We start from the raw sequence: 19,090 nt of genomic DNA, 5'->3' as shown, positions 1-19,090 counted from the left end.
TTCGTCAAAATACCTAAGTACCTTTCCGGTTGAGATCTATATCTTTGCGATCTACGCGGGGTAACATTTCTAGATTGACCATGATTCTCACCAGATTCTTCTAAAGATCTCTGAGTTTCATCCTGAATGTCATTTTGAGCATTCTCTAGAGTTTGTTGTTCGACTCGAATTTCTTCGAGGTCTACTTTTCTCCCACTTGTCATTTTGGAAATGTGATCCTTCTCCAAAAAGACACCATCTCGAGCAACAAACACTTTGTTCTCAGATGTATTGTAGAAGTAATACCCCTTTGTTTCCTTTGGATAGCCCACAAGGATACATTTGTCAGATTTTGGATGAAGTTTGTCTGAAATTAATCGTTTGACGTAAACTTCACATCCCCAAATCTTAAGAAAAGACACATTTGGAGGCTTTCCAAACCATAATTCGTATGGAGTCTTTTCGACAACTTTAGACGGAGCTCTATTTATAGTGAGTGCAGCTGTATTTAGTGCATGTCCCCAAAATTCTAATGGAAGTTCGGCCTGACCCATCATTGACCTGACCATGTCTAGCAAGGTTCTGTTCCTCCGTTCTGACACACCGTTCCATTGTGGTGTTCCAGGAGGAGTCAATTCTGATAGAATTCCACATTCTTTCAGATGGTCATCAAATTCATAGCTCAGATATTCACCGCCTCTGTCAGACCGCAGTGCTTTAATCTTCTTGCCTAATTGATTCTCTACTTCACTCTGAAATTCCTTGAATTTGTCAAAGGATTCAGACTTATGCTTCATTAGGTAGACATAACCATACCTACTGAAGTCATCAGTGAAAGTGATAAAGTAGCTGAAACCACCTCTAGCATTTGTACTCATTGGTCCACATACATCTGTATGGATTAAACCCAATAGTTCATTTGCTCTTTCTCCAACTTTAGAGAAAGGTTGCTTTGTCATTTTGCCAAGTAAACATGATTCGCATTTACCATAATCCTCTAAGTCAAATGGTTCTAGAATTCCTTCCCTTTGAAGTCTTTCTAAGCGTTTCAAGTTTATATGGCCTAATCGACAATGCCACAGATAGGTGAGATCTGAATCATCCTTTTTGGCCTTTTTGGTATTTATGTTATATACTTGTTTGTCGTGATCTAATAAATAAAGTCCATTGACTAATCTAGCAGATCCATAAAACATCTCTTTAAAATAAAACGAACAACTATTGTCTTTTATTATAAAGGAAAATCCCTTAGCATCTAAGCAAGAAACTGAAATGATGTTTTTAGTAAGACTTGGAACATGGAAACATTCTTCCAGTTCCAAAACTAGCCCGGAGGGCAACGACAAATAGTAAGTTCCTACGGCTAATGCAGCAATCCGTGCTCCATTTCCCACTCGTAGGTCGACTTCACCCTTGCTTAACTTTCTACTTCTTCTTAGTCCCTGTGGATTGGAACATAAGTGTGAGCCACAACCTGTATCTAATACCCAAGAAGTTGAATTAGCAAGTATACAGTCTATAACGAAAATACCTGAAGATGGAACGACTGTTCCGTTCTTCTGATCTTCCTTTAGCTTCAAGCAATCTCTCTTCCAATGCCCCTTCTTCTTGCAGTAGAAGCATTCGGATTCAGAAGTGGGTTGACTGACCTTCCTCTTTGCAGATTTGGCGCCAGTTTGCTTAGTTGGGCTGGCCTTGTTGCCACCTTTCTTAGCATTCCTCTTCTTTCCAGATTTCTTGAACTTGCCCCCACGCACCATAAGCACATCCTGCTTATCACTTTTGAGCGTCTTCTCAGCGGTCTTCAGCATACCGTGAAGCTCAGTGAGCGTTTTGTCCAGACTATTCATACTGTAGTTCAGTTTGAACTGATCATACCCGCTATGAAGAGAATGGAGGATGGTGTCTATAGCCATTTCCTGAGAAAATTGCTGATCCAGCCGACTCATATTCTCAATGAGTCCAATCATTTTGAGAACATGTGGACTTACGGGCTCGCCTTTCTTAAGCTTGGTCTCAAGAATTTGCCTATGAGTCTCGAATCTTTCGACTCGAGCCAGATCTTGGAACATGTTCTTCAACTCACTGATGATTGTGAAAGCATCTGAGTTGATGAACGTTTTCTGCAGATCCGCACTCATGGTGGCGAGCATTAGACATTTCACATCCTTGTTGGCATCAATCCAACGATTGAGGGCAGCCTGAGTGACCCCGTCGCCAGGAGCTTCGGGCATCGCCTCATCTAGGACATACTCCTTTTCTTCCTGCATAAGAACTATTTGCAAGTTCCTTTGCCAGTCAAGGAAGTTTTTCCCGTTCAACTTCTCCTTTTCGAGAATTGATCGAATGTTGAATGAATTGTTGTTTGCCATATTTAAAAACTACAATTGAAAAGAATAAACAAATAAATAACCATTCACAGTTTCTCTTAATAAACTTAAATTCTAGCATACATGCATAATTCAATGTTTATTAAGCATTTTATTCAAGTTATGTGTTCCGGCAGGTGTGAATAAAATGATTCCAAGATCCTAAAATCATTGAAGAACTAAGCACAGTTTGTCGACTTAATCCTAGAACATCTTAGGTAAGCAAAAGCCTTTTGCTAATAGTCTAGAAACTATTCTTGGTTGATAGGTACGTCTAAGAACTTATTAGGTAAACCTATCGAATTTGCCACGACATAAAAGGACTCCTTACTTATATCGTTGAGTTTCACCAAAACTAACATGTACTCACAATTATTTGTGTACCTTGCCCCTTTAGGACCAATAAGTAACACCTCGCTGAGCGAAAACTATTACTAGATTGATGTAAAGGATATCCAAGCAAGTGTATATTTTGGCATGGCACCTTTTAACTCAATTTTTAAGTTTGGAACTTAAGGCTCTTACTATGTTGGTTAGATTTTAAGTGAACTAAAATCCTTAATCATGCAACATAATCAAGCTTTTGATCTCATGCATTTTTAAGACATATTTAAAACAATAAATAACTTAAAACATGCATAAGATATTTGTGATCTAGTATGGCCCGACTTCATCTTGAAGCTTTGACTTCAAAGTCCGTCTTGAAAATCTCCGTGGGAGGCACCATTTTCTTCAAATAGGATAAGCTATAACTAATTACAACTATTTGATGGTACGCAGACCATATTTGATTGAAAAATAACTTTGGTGCTTTAGACCAATTACATTCAAATTAATGGTACGCAGACCATATTTTCTATCCTATTTGGGCCATACTAGTCACTTCATAACCTGCAAAACAGTACATATACAATATATACCATTCACCCATTCATTATCATGAATGGCCCACATAGCTGGTTAGTAAAACACATTATGCATCACGTAAACATTTGCAGCAATTAATCAAGGGCACCAATAATCTACCAATTATTCAGTCCTTATTAATTCTAATCGAGTTGTTTTAACCTTAAGGATTTGTAGACCTAATCAAGAGTTTATGACTAAAAAGCGCTCCCACTTAAACCAATAAATTCATATGCTTTACCAATTTTAAACATAAAAATGTATTTCTAGTCCAACCGGAAACATACAAATTTAATTAAAATTTAAAGCTCATATCAATTTATAATTGAATCCAAAAATTTAATTTAATTTCAGCCGCATTTAAATTAATTCATGATTTTAATTTTAGTAAAATAATTAGAATAAATTCCATTTATTATAATTATAATATTCAAAATTAAAATCCAAGAAATTAATTCAAATTATTAATTTTAAAATTAATTAAAATTACGTGAACTGAAATTTTCAAATTAAACATTCAAAACGATCTAATCGTAACGCAAGCACCCTACGCGTTGCACGCCCATGGGCCGTACGCACACAGCCATTGCTGGCCATGTGCGCGCAGCCCATGCGCTCGTCGCATAGCTGCTGCTGTCCTATCGCAAGCCTCCGCACAGCGCCCCATCGCACGCGAGCTATCGCTCGCAGTGCGCGCGCGCGAGATCGCTCGCTGGGCGCGCTGGCTCGCTCGCTGTGCGCGCGAGCCATCGCTCGCTGGGGCGCGACATCGCTCGCTGTGCGCGCGAGCCATCGCTCGCTGGGGCGCGACATCGCTCGCTGGGCGAGCGACATCACGCGCTGTGCGCGCGAGTAGTGCTGGGCGCAGCGCTCGTGGCACGCGAGCTTGCGCTCGCTGCGCGCGAGGCTGCGCGCACTTGTGCGAGGCAGCGCGCGTTGTGGCGCAGCTCGCTTGCTGCCCACACGCGACTGCCTTGGCTCGCCCCTCGCCCATGCCCATTCGTTCATTGCTCGTGGCACACGACACAAGGCAGGGCTGCTGCCTTGTGCTCGTGCACTACGCCCTTGCTCATTGCATTCGTGCCGCACGGGCGACGAGCTCCCTTGCTCGTCGTCGCATGCCCGCATTATACAACACCCCTTAAGGGTAACACGAAGCGTCCATTGCTTCGTGCGTGCAAGTTATTTGAACGAATCGCATAAAAATTTAAAATTTATATTTGAAATTAATGACAAATTAATAAATAATATTAATTTCATAATTTTAGGGCGAAAAAAATCGAAAATTTATTATCCAATTGATTTCCGATTGATATGGATTCAAGTCTAGGTCATAAAAATTTAAAATTTATCGTAAATTTATAATTTTTATGGTGGTTTTTAATCATAGGTTTCTAATTAAATTACAATTAATTATGAAAATCAAATTAATTCTAAATTATTCTAATTTTCAACAAATTAATCATAATTACAAATTAGATTGCATAATTAACAAGACTAGGCATTCAAACTTGTTAAACATATGCAGTAGGTCAATCAAAAATTCAAGATTTATCAACAAGAATCGCAAATATTTAATTTAACATCTTAAATTTACGAAATTTTGCATTCGAAAAACTAAAACCTTCGAAAAGTCATAGTTAGGCTTCGAATTTGAGAATTCTGGGTTCGGCAGAAAAAAATTATTTTTGTCAAAATTTTAGAATGCCTTTTACATGCGGAATTGACACAAAAATCACTCAATTCGGATGAGTAACGAAGAAACTGCCGAAAAACTGCGTACGTATAATTAAATAAACGCAATTTGCAATTAATTAACAATTACGAAAATTAATCACCCCTTTTAATTCTTGCAAATTTGTAATATTTAACCATGTTCATGCAATTTAGATTATGAAAATAATAAGGGGCTCGTGATACCACTGTTAGGTTATGATACATATGACATTACATAGATCATGCGGAAACAACCATTAACCCAGGACAACATATTATTTACACATAATCATATAGCATAATTTAGATGCATACTCTTTGTTGCGTGCCCTCCCTAGCTGCGCCCGAACCGAACAAGAACAAGTCTTTTAGGACTCCAAGTGTCGTCCCTCCGTAGATAGTCCACAGCACGTCCGGATCCGCCTTAAGATTGACCAACTAGAATCGCCCTTAAGGTACTAGAAAATTTCGGCACTTTATGAGCAAGATGTGTTTTAATTTTCTCTCAAAAAAACTCACTTTTGAATACTTTGAAACTTGTATATAAATTATGACCCCTTGGCCTTTATTTATAGAGTTATGGAAAAGGAATCGTAATCCTAGTAGGATACGAATTAATTGAAATTAGAATCCTACATGAATTCTATTTAATTAATTTATCCAATTAGGAATAGAAATTTAATCATACACTGACTCTTGCAGATTCAGGAATAACGCATGTGCACAAACTCACACACACACGGCAGCCACAAGGGCTGCCCATGCGCGTGCGAGCAGCAGCCCACGCAGCACGGCCCACGCATCCGTGGCCCTTGGCGCGCGCTGGGCCTGCCTTGCGGTAGGCCTGGGCGCTGCCTTGGCTGGGCTTGTGGCGCGCATGCTTGCTGGGCGATGGCCCCGGCTTCGTGCTGGGCCTTCGTCCGGCAAGCCTCGTCCGATGCTAATTCGTACGATACGCTTCCGATTAAATTTCCATTTCCGGAATCTATTTCCGATTACGAACAATATTTAATATTTCCGATTCCGGAATTAATTTCCGTTTCGAACAAATATTTAATATTTCCGTTTCCGGAATTATTTTCCGATTCCGGTAATATTTCCGATTCTGACAATATTTCCGTTTCCGGCAATATTTCCGATTCTGGTAATATTTCCATTTCCAATAATATTTTCCGATACGTACCATGTTTCCGTTTCCGGCAACATCTACGACTTGGATAATATTCATATTTCCGATACGATCCATATTTCCGTTTCCGGCAATATCATCGTTTCCGGAGTATTCATTTCTTGCCTGTGACGATCTTAGCTCCCACTGAAACCAAGATCCGTCGGTTCCAAATATTCATAGATGGAGTATTTAATGCCATTAAATACTTGATCCGTTTACGTACTATTTGTGTGACCCTACGGGTTCAGTCAAGAGTAAGCTGTGGATTAATATCATTAATTCCACTTGAACTGAAGCGGCCTCTAGCTAGGCATTCAGCTCACTTGATCTCACTGAATTATTAACTTGTTAATTAATACTGAACCGCATTTATTAGACTTAACATAGAATGCATACTTGGACCAAGGGCATTATTTCCTTCAGTTATTTTGGTAAATCCACTTTTGGTATCCCCTTTAGATTACTAAATACCCTCCACACTTATAGAATAGATAATATAATGACAACCTACTTAATTGGAAAAGCCTAAAGAAACATTTGAATCAATCTAGCCTCTTAAATCAATTCTTATCATTTTAATCAATATGTTTATATGCGTTCGACTCTATATAACTTATATGTTTTTAATATTCTCACGCATCGCATTTATATTATATTTTTTATATGTTATTTCAGGTTTAAAGGTAATAACATAAATCGATTTCTTATATTCGCACGCATCACGTGCATATAAGACTAGTATACAACTGGTTGGACCATACACGTACATCCTAAAAAAAACATTTGCGGATCAAGATTCAAGAACAATTAATGAATTTGAAATTAAATGGAACTATAGCTACTACTAGCAAACAATCAGAAAAACAACAAAAAGGCAACAAAAGAAAAGTGTCTCAATCTTACCATTATATTATGTCCATATATATACAATATTGTAACTTTTGTAGTGACATGAGATTAAAAACCAGACACTTGCTAAAACACTCAGAAAATAGGTGTAACAAATGCAACACCTCAATACCATGCAAATTGAAGAATGGCATAAAATTCCATAACATAATCATATATGTGTCACTCTTTCTCTCTTTCTCTCATTCCTATAAATCCCACTTTTCTACCACACACATTCTCCATTCTCCACATCTTCAACTCAATCTACTCACAAAAAAACACACTTAATTTCCCTTCTTTTCAACACAAAAAAAAAAGCTTCAGAAAATGGCTAAGTGTACAACAAGAGTGTTTCTTCTAAGTTTCACCATTGCAATGGTGTTGTTGAATGGGTGCATGGGTCAGGGTCGGGCGCGTGAGAATGAGTGCCAAATCGACCGGTTAACCGCCCTCGAACCGAGTAATCGGATTCAGGCTGAAGGTGGTTTAACTGAGGTTTGGGATTGTCAGGACCAGCAGTTTAGGTGTTCTGGTGTTACTGTTATTAGGCGTACCATTGAGCGTAATGGTCTACTTTTGCCTTCTTTTACTAGTGGCCCTGAGCTCATTTACATTGAGCAAGGTATGTACTACCCTTCTTAATTCTTGTACCAAGTATTATTATATACTTTCTTTGTTTTTTTAAGTTGTTTTTCACGCTTGTCAATTCATAATTTGAACAATTACTATATTTAATTATCAATAAGTAAATATTATAAAAAAATTGTATATTCACAAAATATACACTAAAATGAATCTACCAAATCTACTAAGATCTCACATGGATATATTTTGCCTAAAGTATAGATCATCGAAAATAAACAAAATAGATTTTTTAAATAGTGCAAAAAACAAACTGTTATAATTATTTTGAAACGAAGGAAGTGTATAGTTTTTATTAATGGGAATTTATGGTAAAAGAATTTTAACTTTACACACATCTTTCAAAGCTGAAAGAACTTAATAAAACGGATGTTGTACTTTATGACATCATTTTAGTGGTGGATCTTGGCTAAAAAGTAAAGAGGGGTACGTTAAGGTTTGAAATTTCAAACATATTTACTACCATCTATAGTTCTTATTATTTGTACGGTTTCTAATGCAATATTTAGCTGGTAAATATATCCAATTTACATGAGAAAAAAAAAATTGATATTTTATAAATACATAACGAGATCAATCCAACAGTGTCTCACAAGATAATATTTTAATATACGGAGTAAGTATACCGTTTTTAAACTTTGGACACACCTTTCAAAGCATAAAGAACTCCATACATAATGCATGTGTTCATGATTTAATTACATAATGCATGTGTTTCATGATTTAATTTGATTATGTTGGGAACATATAATATTTTGTAGGGAATGGAATAAGCGGGTTGATGATCCCGGGTTGCCCCGAGACCTTCGAATCGCTCTCAACACAAGAGGCATGGAGAGAAGGCATGGAACGAGGTATGAGAGGCGGCCGCTTCCAAGGCCAAGGCCAAGGCCAAGGCCAAGGCCGCCAGGGCCGCTTCCAAGACCAACACCAGAAGATCCGACACCTCCGACAAGGCGACATCTTCGCGATGCCAGCCGGAGTTGCTCATTGGGCCTACAACAATGGGGATGAACCTCTTGTTGCTGTTATCCTTATTGACACCTCTAACCATGCTAACCAACTTGATAAGGATGTCCCCAGGGTATGTAAAATAATCTTCAATTCTAATGTTATTTCCTCCGTTTCACGATAGATAAATTAATTATATTGACCTTTTATACAATTTATACATTAACTTTAATCGATATATTTAATTACATTAATAGTAATAAAAATTATAAAAAAAATAGATATTTTTAAAATATACATTAAGATCTAGATTAACCCAATAATAATTATAAATACAAAATTTATCTTTTTATATTAGTAATAAATTTGGTTAGACTTACTAAATAAATAACATGAAAAGTCAACATGATTCTATCTACTCCCTCCGTCCCATAATTATAGTCTTATTTTATTAGTCACGTCGGGTGTTTCAAAATTATAATCATGTTTTTATTTCTGGCCTTAAAATTTTCCACTTTCATACTATATTAATTAAAAATACAACAAAATAAAATATGTACTATATTCCACTTCCTCATGTATTATATTACATTTCCCTATGTACTTTATTTCACCTTTTCATGACGATCAATTATCAATATACTACTCCCTCCGTCCCGGAATACTTGACCTGTTTTCCTTATCGGGCCGTCCCTTAATACTTGACCTGTTTCTAAAAATGGAAATATTCTAACAATATTATATTATTTCTCACTCCACCCCTATTAACCCACCTACCCCCTACTCCATACAAAAAATAATTAAAAATTCAACCCCTACTCTCCCCCAACCCCACCACTTTACACATTTCCCACTAACTACATTAAAATAATACACCACTATTAACTACTACCTATTAAATTAAATAAGTCAATTCAAGTGCCTTAAACTCTGTGCCGATCAAACCGGGTCGAGTATATCGGGACGGAGGGAGTATTATATTTTCCCATGTACTTATTTCACATTTTCATGAAGACCAATTATCAATATATTACTTTTCACTTTTCCATTTGTTATATTTCAATTTTCTTAAAATCGGTGTTTTTATTCAAACGAGACCCTAAATATAGGACAGAAAAAGTATTAAGAAACGGACGGAGTAAGTACGTATTCGATATTATCTAAAAATGAAACCTTTTTCTAAGGATATATAAACATACCACTTTAACCTCACGTAACATCTTGTTCATAACATTGTGAATTTTGTGATCATGAATTGAAAACAGAGATTCTACTTGGCGGGTAACCCCGAACAAGAGCATGAACAACAGCAAGGACGCCACCACCAACGTCGCGAATTCCAAGAGCAAGGACAACAACAACAACACCACCAACGCCGCGGCGGAGAATCCCGAAGAGGCGGCCGCCAATCCGACTCCGGCAACGTATTCAGCGGCTTCGACACAAGGACCCTAGCTCAATCATTCGGCGTCAGCGAAGAAATTGCTCAAAGACTCCAAGCCGAGCAAGACGAAAGAGGCAACATTGTGTTGGTTCAGGAAGGTCTACATGTGGTCAAGCCACCAAGCAGGTCATATGAAGAGAGAGAAGAACGTAGCCGTGGCTCGCGCTCGAGGTACGGTTCGATGAACGGGTTGGAAGAGACTATTTGCTCGGCTCGGTTAAGTGAGAACATTGATAGACCATCTGAGGCTGATGTTTACTCTCCTGAGGCTGGAAGGCTTACTACTCTTAACAGCTTTAACTTGCCTATTCTTAGCTTCCTTCGTTTGAGTGCTGAGAAGGGTGTCCTCTACAGGGTAATTTCGTCATTTCCTTCGCTTATTATTTCGTGTTTTTCTATATGCAGTTCTAAGGGTTATATATAAGGGTTCAACACACGTTTTTAATTAACATGGTACTACACTTAAGGACTATGTGTACCTGATACTCCCTTCGTCTCATTTTAATTGCTTTGTTTGATCCAAATTAGAAGGTATATCCGGTTGTATGTAGTTGTACATGCAATCGGATTAAAGATATTTTTGACTATTAAAAAATACATCTTTTTCAGTTTAAAATCACATTTTTACAGTCTAAAAGCACAATACTTTTTCAGAAAAAAAAATATTTTTATTTTTGCGATTGTATTATATTCAACAATATGTTCTTTTCTAACGAATGTGTTTTTTTGTCTGTATAAATGCGCTTTAAATAGATAAATAAATACGTGCTTTTAAACAATAAAATATGTTTTTTTTAAGTATTAAAAGTAAAAAAACGAGTCCCTCTATCTGCAACCGGGTATACTTTTTATCAACTAGTATTTTTCAATATCATTTAGCTATAATTGCACCAATAACACCTTAGCCTAGTGGGTAAAATATTTCTCATGTTCAAATCATTCACACCAGAAAACTAAGTTAACTAACTTATAATTGCATATATATGACTATGTGATGCAGAATGCAATCATGGCACCACACTACAACCTAAACGCACACAGCATAATCTACGGTGTCCGAGGACGAGCACGCATCCAAATCGTGAACGCACAAGGAAACTCGGTCTTCGACGATGAGCTACGACAAGGCCAAATAGTAGTAGTCCCACAAAACTTCGCAGTCATCAAGCAAGCCACCGAGGAAGGGTTCGAGTGGGTCTCGTTCAAGACTTGTGAGAACGCTTTGTTCCAGACTCTTGCAGGAAGAACATCCGCCATCCGTGCCATGCCCGTTGAAGTCATCTCGAACATATACCAGATATCTCGCGAGCAGGCTCACCGCCTCAAGTTTAGCCGGTCTGAGACCACTTTGTTCCGCCCTGAGAACCAAGGGTACCAAAGGAGGGAGATCGCTGCATAAGAAACAATGCACAAGCTGCTAGTTATGAGATGAGATGGTCTAGTCATTCACATTGTTAAGTAATGTGAAGGTTTTTAGGTTTGGGTTTTTTTAGGATGGGTAAAATAAAAGGCAGTCCTCTCTAGCTAGAAGGGCCCCTTGTTTTGTTGAGGTTTCTACTTGTATAAAACTTTTCAATGAATCAATGTTGAGTTCCTCCATCTAATAAAATTTTGCAATTCTCAATCTAATATGGGTAATTCGTGCTTATAAATAATGTTTTGATTAACAGATTAAACTTAAGCCTGTGTTAATCGGATAAGTAACAACCTAATTTGTTGGAGCCTTCTGCACTGAATACGACCATTAACGATGGCGTGGCTACTTGCCTACTTAGTGGCTACTTGGCTAAGAGTAGCAACAACCTAATTTGATTTCTAAAGCAGAAAGTTGAACGAAGGAGTGTGATTACAATTAAAAACCACAACCATGAACTATTTGATTTGTAAAGCATGCAGAAGGTTGAACGATGAAGAATCTAAGAGAGTTTCAGAATGCTAGAGAGAAAATAGTTGAAGAAAACTTGAATTTACTGATTAAGTTTCTTGGCTTGGAAGAGAAGCCAACATTGCTTTATATACAAGCAAGCAGCTAACCCTAACTAACTTGCAACAAACTCACTAACAAACTTTTGTAAAAATGAAAAAGATAAATATAAATATCATATATCCTATACTCCCCCTTCAAGCTGGACTTTAGACACAAGTCCAAGCTTGGCAGATAGAAACTGATGTCGAGAAGAAGCAAGTGGTTTAGTTAACAAATCTGCAAGTTGTAGGGCACCAGAAACATGAGCAGTTTCAATGAAACCATCATCTACTTGCTCACGAACATAATGCATATCCCTTTTCAAGTGTTTGGTCTTGTCATGAAACATGGGATTCTTGGCAAGATGTTCAGCAGAAGTATTATCACACAATAACTTAACAGGCAATGAAATGTGAACTTGGAGGTCTTCAAGTAAACCCTGAATCCAAACAAGCTCACTGGCAGTTGCAGACATGCTTCTGTACTCTGCCTCAGCTGAAGATTTACTCACACTACGCTGCTTTTTAGTCTTCCAAGAAACCAAATTGTTGCCAAGGAAGACAGCATATGCACTTAAAGATCTGCTGCTGTATTGACAGGCACTCCGGTCAGCATCACTATATGCACTTAACTCTGTATTAGAATCAGCTGTATACCATAAACCATTATCTATTGTACCCTTTAAGTACTTTAAGACATGAAGAGCAGCCTTGAGATGAGGAACTCTTGGAGAATGAACAAATTGACTGAGATGCTGCACACAGTAGGACAAATCAGGTCTTGTGATGCCTAGGTAAAGCAATCTACCAACAAGCCTTCTATATACATCAGGATCATCAAGCAAAACCCCATCAGCAATGGACAATTTTAGACCACATGAAAGAGGAGCTGGTGCAGGAGTACATTCTTCCATACCAGCATCAATTAGAATGTCCTGAATGTATTTTCTTTGAGAAAGAAAAATACCATTATCAGTTCTGTGGATTTCAATACCAAGGAAATAAGCAAGCAGACCAAGATCCTTGATTGTAAAAGCAGTGTCTAAAGCAACTTTCACTTCTTCAATTTGAGCCTTTGAAGTACCAGTAATCAATATATCATCCACATAAACCAAAATCACAAGAAATTCTGCATCATAAGTCCTTGTAAACAGAGAATAATCCTGCTTAGATTGCTGAAAGTTGAGAGAAATCAGAAATTTGTTCAATTCCTTGTTCCATTGCCTAGATGCTTGTCTCAAACCATATAAGGATCTCTTGAGTTTACAAACTTGTCCAGGCTGAGCTTTAAGATAACCAGGAGGTGGCTTCATGTAAACCTCCTCATCAATATAGCCATGTAAAAAGGCATTATTGACATCCAGCTGATATAGTGGCCAACCTCTTACAGCAGCAAGTGCAATGACAATTCTCACAGTAGCTAATTTAGCAACAGGGGAAAAACTCTGAGTAAAATCCTTTCCTTCCACTTGTTGATAACCAATTGCCACTAATCTAGCTTTATGCCTATCTATAGTGTAATCAGGATTGAGTTTGGTTCTGTAAACCCACTTAGAGCCAATTGCTTTCTTATCTTTGGGTAACTGAGTAAGTTCCCAAGTATCATTACTCTCCAAGGCTTGGATTTCTTTATCCATAGCAGTTAACCAGTTAGCATCATGTTTAGCTTGATTGTAATGCTTGGGATCATTGGGAGACTGAAACACAGTAAAAGCTAATGATTCCCAAGTGTCAAAGCTATTGAGTGCCAAATCAGTTAACCAAAGATCATCACAATCATTGTCAAGAGAGCAGTCTTTTACAGCAAAAGAAACAGATTCAGAAGAAGAAGTGTCATGTCTGTGTGGAATATATGCTCCAACAAAGTCTTTGAGAGCAGTTGAAGGTTTAATTGTTCTGGAACTTTGTCTGGTAACAAGAGTTGGAACAATAGGTTGTATGATATTAGGAGACTGATTAAGTTGAGTATTAGGAGAAGTAATGTGAATTTCAGGTTCAGTATTGTGTGTTGAACCAGAACTATGAGAAGAAGAAGAAGAATTGGGAGCAAAATGTAAAGAATTTTGAGATGAATGTGGTGGAGAAGTGTTTAAGGATAAAAGTGGAGATTCGGTGGGAGTATGATTCTGTATATCAGAAGAAAGATCAACAGAATGAGAATTGGCTTCAGAACCAAAATGAACTGTTTGAACAGGTTTCAAAATATCAGGATTATGTGTAGGTTGAGATTTGTATGGAAATACATCCTCAAAGAAGATGACATCTCTAGAAACAAAGACAGTGTGCGTATCCATATCATAAAGCTTGAAAGCCCTATAACCAGCAGGATAGCCTAGGAAAATACACTTCCTAGTTCTAGAATCAAACTTATCTTTTTTGACTTGAGTGTTGTGAGCAAAATATAAACAGCCAAAGACCCTTAGTGTGTCATATACAGGAACACTCTGAAACAAAACCTCAAATGGAGTTTTCCAATTCAACACCTTAACTGGAATTTTGTTTATCAAATGTGTGGCTGTAAGTACACATTCTCCCCAAAACTTCTTAGGCAATCCAGCATGAAATCTTAAGGCTCTAGCTATTTCAAGAAGACTTCTGTGTTTCCTCTCAACCCTACCATTTTGTTGAGGAACATAAGGAACACTTTTTTCATGTATGATACCTTTACTAGCAAACAAAACTCTGCAAGAATCTTTCACTACTTCAGTTCCATTGTCAGGCCTTATTCTTTTTATTATTTTGTGATATTGAGTGTCAACCATAGAGATAAAATCTGCCACCACCTTTTCTACTTGCATCTTGTTGTGAAGCAAAAAGGTCCATGTAACTCTACTATGATCATCCAACACAGTCAAGAAATAAGCTGAACCATCTAAATTTCTGACCCTATATGACCCCCATAAATCCAGATGAATCAGTTCAAAACATTCAGATGCTCTACTGTCACTCTTTTTGAATGGAAATCTATGATGCTTTGAATGAAAACAAACATCACAATTATATTCAGTAAATCCTTTACAATATGTTTCATCAACATACTTCATTTTTGACAGAGAAGGATGTCCTAATCTGGCATGTAAAAGATCTAATTTATTCCTGTTATCCATTTTAGACTGAAACATACTAGTAGCAGTCTTATTTGGCAAAACACCAGTATTTACATGAGTATTACCATCCTGTACTACAGTAGCAGCTGTGTTTCCACTACACTTAAGATCTTGAAGATCTGTGTGTTTAGCAAAGTAGTAAAGACCTTGAGTCTTGTTTCCAGCACCAAGCATAGCTGAACTAGAAGGGTCCTGGAAAGAATACCCATCACCAGTAAATATAACATGAATGCCAGTTTGTTCAATCAACCTACCAACAGACATCAGATTGTGTTTGAAACCTTTGACCAATAACACATTTGACAAAACCAGTTTATCACTAAGAACAACATCACCAACTGTGTCAACATTCAATTGTGTTCCATCAGGCAAGCCAACTTTAATTGTCTTTTGAAGTGGTCTCTTGTTTATCAAAATACTCTCATCATATGTCATATGATCACAAGCTCCAGAGTCCACAATCCATAATCCACAAATAAGCATTTTATTCACAGTGCAGTTAAAAGAGTGAGAAATGATACCTGCATAGTTTGCATAAGAACCAGAAACTCCAGAAGTATCACCATACTGAACTTGCTTGCCTTTCATTGCTTTCAAAACCTCTTGGCAAATTGTATTGATCATTTCATTGTTCACAGAACCAACAGAACCATTCAACTGATCATCAAGAGGATTATCTCCAACATCAGCAGCTGAGTTTACATTAGCAACAAGTCTGCTTCCATTTGCTTGATACTGTGACCCTTTTGAGGCCTTAATTGTGTTGTACCAATCAGGATAGCCTATGAGCTTGAAACATTGATCCACAGTATGCCCCTTACCTTTGCAATGTGTGCATATCTTGTGCATTTTTTCTTTCTTTATCTCTTTCCAGTCTTTCTTTACACCAGCAAACCTCTGAGATTGATCACCTTTGTATGATTGAGCAGCCATAGCACTGCTACTCATAGCACTAGCCTCAACAGCTGCACCACTGACTTCTTTCTGCTTCTCTATTTGTTGAGTGATAGCAAAAACTCTGTTTATACTTGGTAAAGGATCCATGGATAGCACATTTGTCACAGTTCCTTCAAATCCTCCATTTAACCCTAACAAAAACTTCATCATTCTATCTTCTTCTTCAAACTCAGCTATTTTCTTCAAGATTTGGCAACTACAGCCGTTCAAAGCACCACAAATACAAGTAGGAAATGCCCTCAAACTCTGCATTTCTTCCCACAGCTTCTTCAACTTACCATAATAGGTAACAATAGTCATATTATCTTGTTTTAAACTATCAATTTCCTTCTTCAGTTGATAGATCAAAGGTCCATTGGACTGTCCAAACCTCTCATTTAATTCCTTCCATAATTCTCCAGCATTATCAATGTATCCAAAATCATCTGCTAACTCATTGTTCATAGAGCTTAAAATCCAACTCACTACCATGAAATCAGCACGTTTCCACTTACAATAATCTTTGTGATTCACAGCAGGTTTGATAATTCCTCCATTCACAAAACCTTCTTTGTTTTTAGCTATCAATGCTCTCATAACATTCCTTTTCCATCGCAAGAAATTCGAACCATTGAAAACAGCAGAAACTAAAGAAGAAGTTGGACTGTCTGAATTAGCTATGAAATAAGGATCAAGATTACCTCCATTTTCACCATTGTTTTGGTAAGAATCTTGATGAGTTTCAAAGCTATCAGTCGCCATTATATCAACAATCAATCAAATACAATCACAATCGTAGATTTGAAATCGCAAAATTGTGCAAGAAACTTCGCAATTGCAAGAAGTTTCGCAGCAATCCAAGCAATTCGTGCAGTATTGATTCACTAAATCGAAAACCTAAATCTCGAAAATGAGATTCAGCTCTGATACCATGAAGAATCTAAGAGAGTTTCAGAATGCTAGAGAGAAAATAGTTGAAGAAAACTTGAATTTACTGATTAAGTTTCTTGGCTTGGAAGAGAAGCCAACATTGCTTTATATACAAGCAAGCAACTAACCCTAACTAACTTGCAACAAAGTCACTAACAAACTTTTGTAAAAATGAAAAAGATAAATATAAATATCATATATCCTATAAACGAAAGAGTGTGATTACAAATAAAACCTACAACCATGAACTAAAACATCGTTATGGCATAGTGAACTTGCATTGTGCATTATCGACCCAAATCCCGATACAACCCCAATAGGCTTTTCAAGCTATAATATTTTTCCAAAAGGTCTTGCGCGCACAAGATACACAATAAATTTATTGTACACTAAGATAATTTTTATGCAGATTATTTTAACATTAACCTAGCTTTTTATAACTTTTATCTTATAAAAAAAAGTTGATAGATAAATATTTTAAATATTTAAATGATTAATTTTATACATTCTTAGTGATTTTGAAGAAATGATGTTTATTAAAATAAAAAATATTATCACTAAAAAATACATAACTTTTGCATATATAAATATAACTTTTAATTATTTAGAGTTAACTTTTACTCCAGTGTACAATAAATATATTGTACACCACTTGTAAATAAGAATTTGTGATACCTTTCAAGCCACAAACTACTGAAATGTTTTGCTACTACAATAGTTTGTAGCTTGCATAAAATACTTCATTGGGAAATTCTCATTAGTAATAATTTAGTACGTACATATTATAGTTGGTTATCTAGTACGTACATATTATAGTTTCTTGTTAGCTTAAGCAATAAGATGGACCCGACTTAATTAGGGATGTAATGGGCAATGGGCTTCTCAGATACTATGTATTACTTCTCACTATGACAATTCATTTAAAACTACGTCCTTCGTAAAAATGGTTGTGGATCGGTCCGGCCCGACCCGGCATGAAAAAAGCCCAGTCCGGCAAGAGCACGAAAAAAGCACAGTCCGGTACGGACACGAAATTGTGGGCCGTGGGCCGGGATTGGGCCTTTTTTTTTTTGGAAAAAGCACGACAAGGCACGGCACGACAAAGCACACTAAATTTAGTAAAATTGGCCTTAGGCACGACGAGCTGGGCCGGCCCGGCAAGAAAGCCCGTGAGCTTGGGCCGGGCATGTGCCCTGTTTTTAACTTTTCGACCCGGCTCGGCACGAAACATTGTGGGCCTGGCGTGGACCCGGTCCGGTTAGGCCTAGGCCCATGGGCTCGGCCCGAAGCCTGGCCCGACCCACGGCCATCTTTATATAGAAGTTTATATGAATTAGGAAACCTATAAAGAGTAGGAGATCTAGCTTGTATTATGAATAGAGGCGTATGTCCACGAATAACGCAACACAACATTATATTATCCTCATAATATATTTTATTAGTTTCATCACATTATTAATGTTAAATATATATGTATTGTGGAGTAGTATGTAAGTATTCATTTGGTTATCAAAGTTTATTTATTTACTTCTAAAAATCAATTGATGAATTTAAACCTATCACATGTTCAATGCGTTGCCTCATTTACTCTATCATGCAATTGCGCACATTAATTATATTGATATCTAGCAGTTAACAGTTCAAAGTTCGTGACTTCTATATGGCTTAGTAGTGTTTACTGTTTAGTAAGAATAAATTTAACAGCAGATTATCTGGAAAAAAAAAAAAAAAAATTACCCTAAGATGGTAACATATTCATAGTTTTTTCAATACGGTAATACAAAGTACTTTATAATGCGTTATATTCACCTCACTTTTACTTACTTAGCTTGAATTCAACTAAACTTATCTGACTCTAATTGAATCTATCTAAACTTCTTAATCATCTCATATGAATGTATCTAACTTTTCTCTTAAATAAGGAGAAATAATTAAGTTGAACTTAGGAACTCTTTCAATTGGCAGGGGCGGTTTTGAGGGTGTGCGAGGTGAGCGACGGAACAGGGCCCCAAATGTTCAGAATATAATATAATTAATTCCTTATTGTAAACAAAAACAAAGTCCGAATAGTAGTTAATGCCTT

General features: G+C 37.1%; 2 protein-coding genes across 2 annotated transcripts; one reads left to right on the top strand and one right to left on the bottom strand.

Annotated features, from left to right (window-relative positions):
• Positions 1–7,140: 7,140 nt before the first annotated feature.
• Positions 7,141–11,856, top strand: LOC110794349 (11S globulin seed storage protein Ana o 2.0101). The gene is made up of 4 exons (XM_021999310.2): positions 7,141–7,654; positions 8,436–8,758; positions 9,891–10,424; positions 11,070–11,856. The coding sequence occupies exons 1-4, from the start codon at positions 7,360–7,362 to the stop codon at positions 11,466–11,468; spliced, it is 1,551 nt and encodes a 516-aa protein (XP_021855002.2). The 5' UTR covers positions 7,141–7,359; the 3' UTR covers positions 11,469–11,856.
• Positions 11,857–15,734: 3,878 nt separating this feature from the next.
• On the bottom strand, positions 15,735–16,839 carry LOC110801962 (uncharacterized). The gene is made up of 2 exons (XM_056828300.1): positions 15,787–16,839; positions 15,735–15,743 (listed from the first exon to the last, which is right to left on the bottom strand). The coding sequence occupies exons 1-2, from the start codon at positions 16,837–16,839 to the stop codon at positions 15,735–15,737; spliced, it is 1,062 nt and encodes a 353-aa protein (XP_056684278.1).
• Between the last annotated feature and the right edge of the window lie 2,251 nt (positions 16,840–19,090).

This window comes from Spinacia oleracea, chromosome 5 (assembly GCF_020520425.1).
Source record: "Spinacia oleracea cultivar Varoflay chromosome 5, BTI_SOV_V1, whole genome shotgun sequence".
NCBI classification, from domain to species: domain Eukaryota; kingdom Viridiplantae; phylum Streptophyta; class Magnoliopsida; order Caryophyllales; family Amaranthaceae; genus Spinacia; species Spinacia oleracea.
Note: the sequence above shows the minus strand (reverse complement) of the source record. Positions and strands in the feature narration are given on the sequence as shown.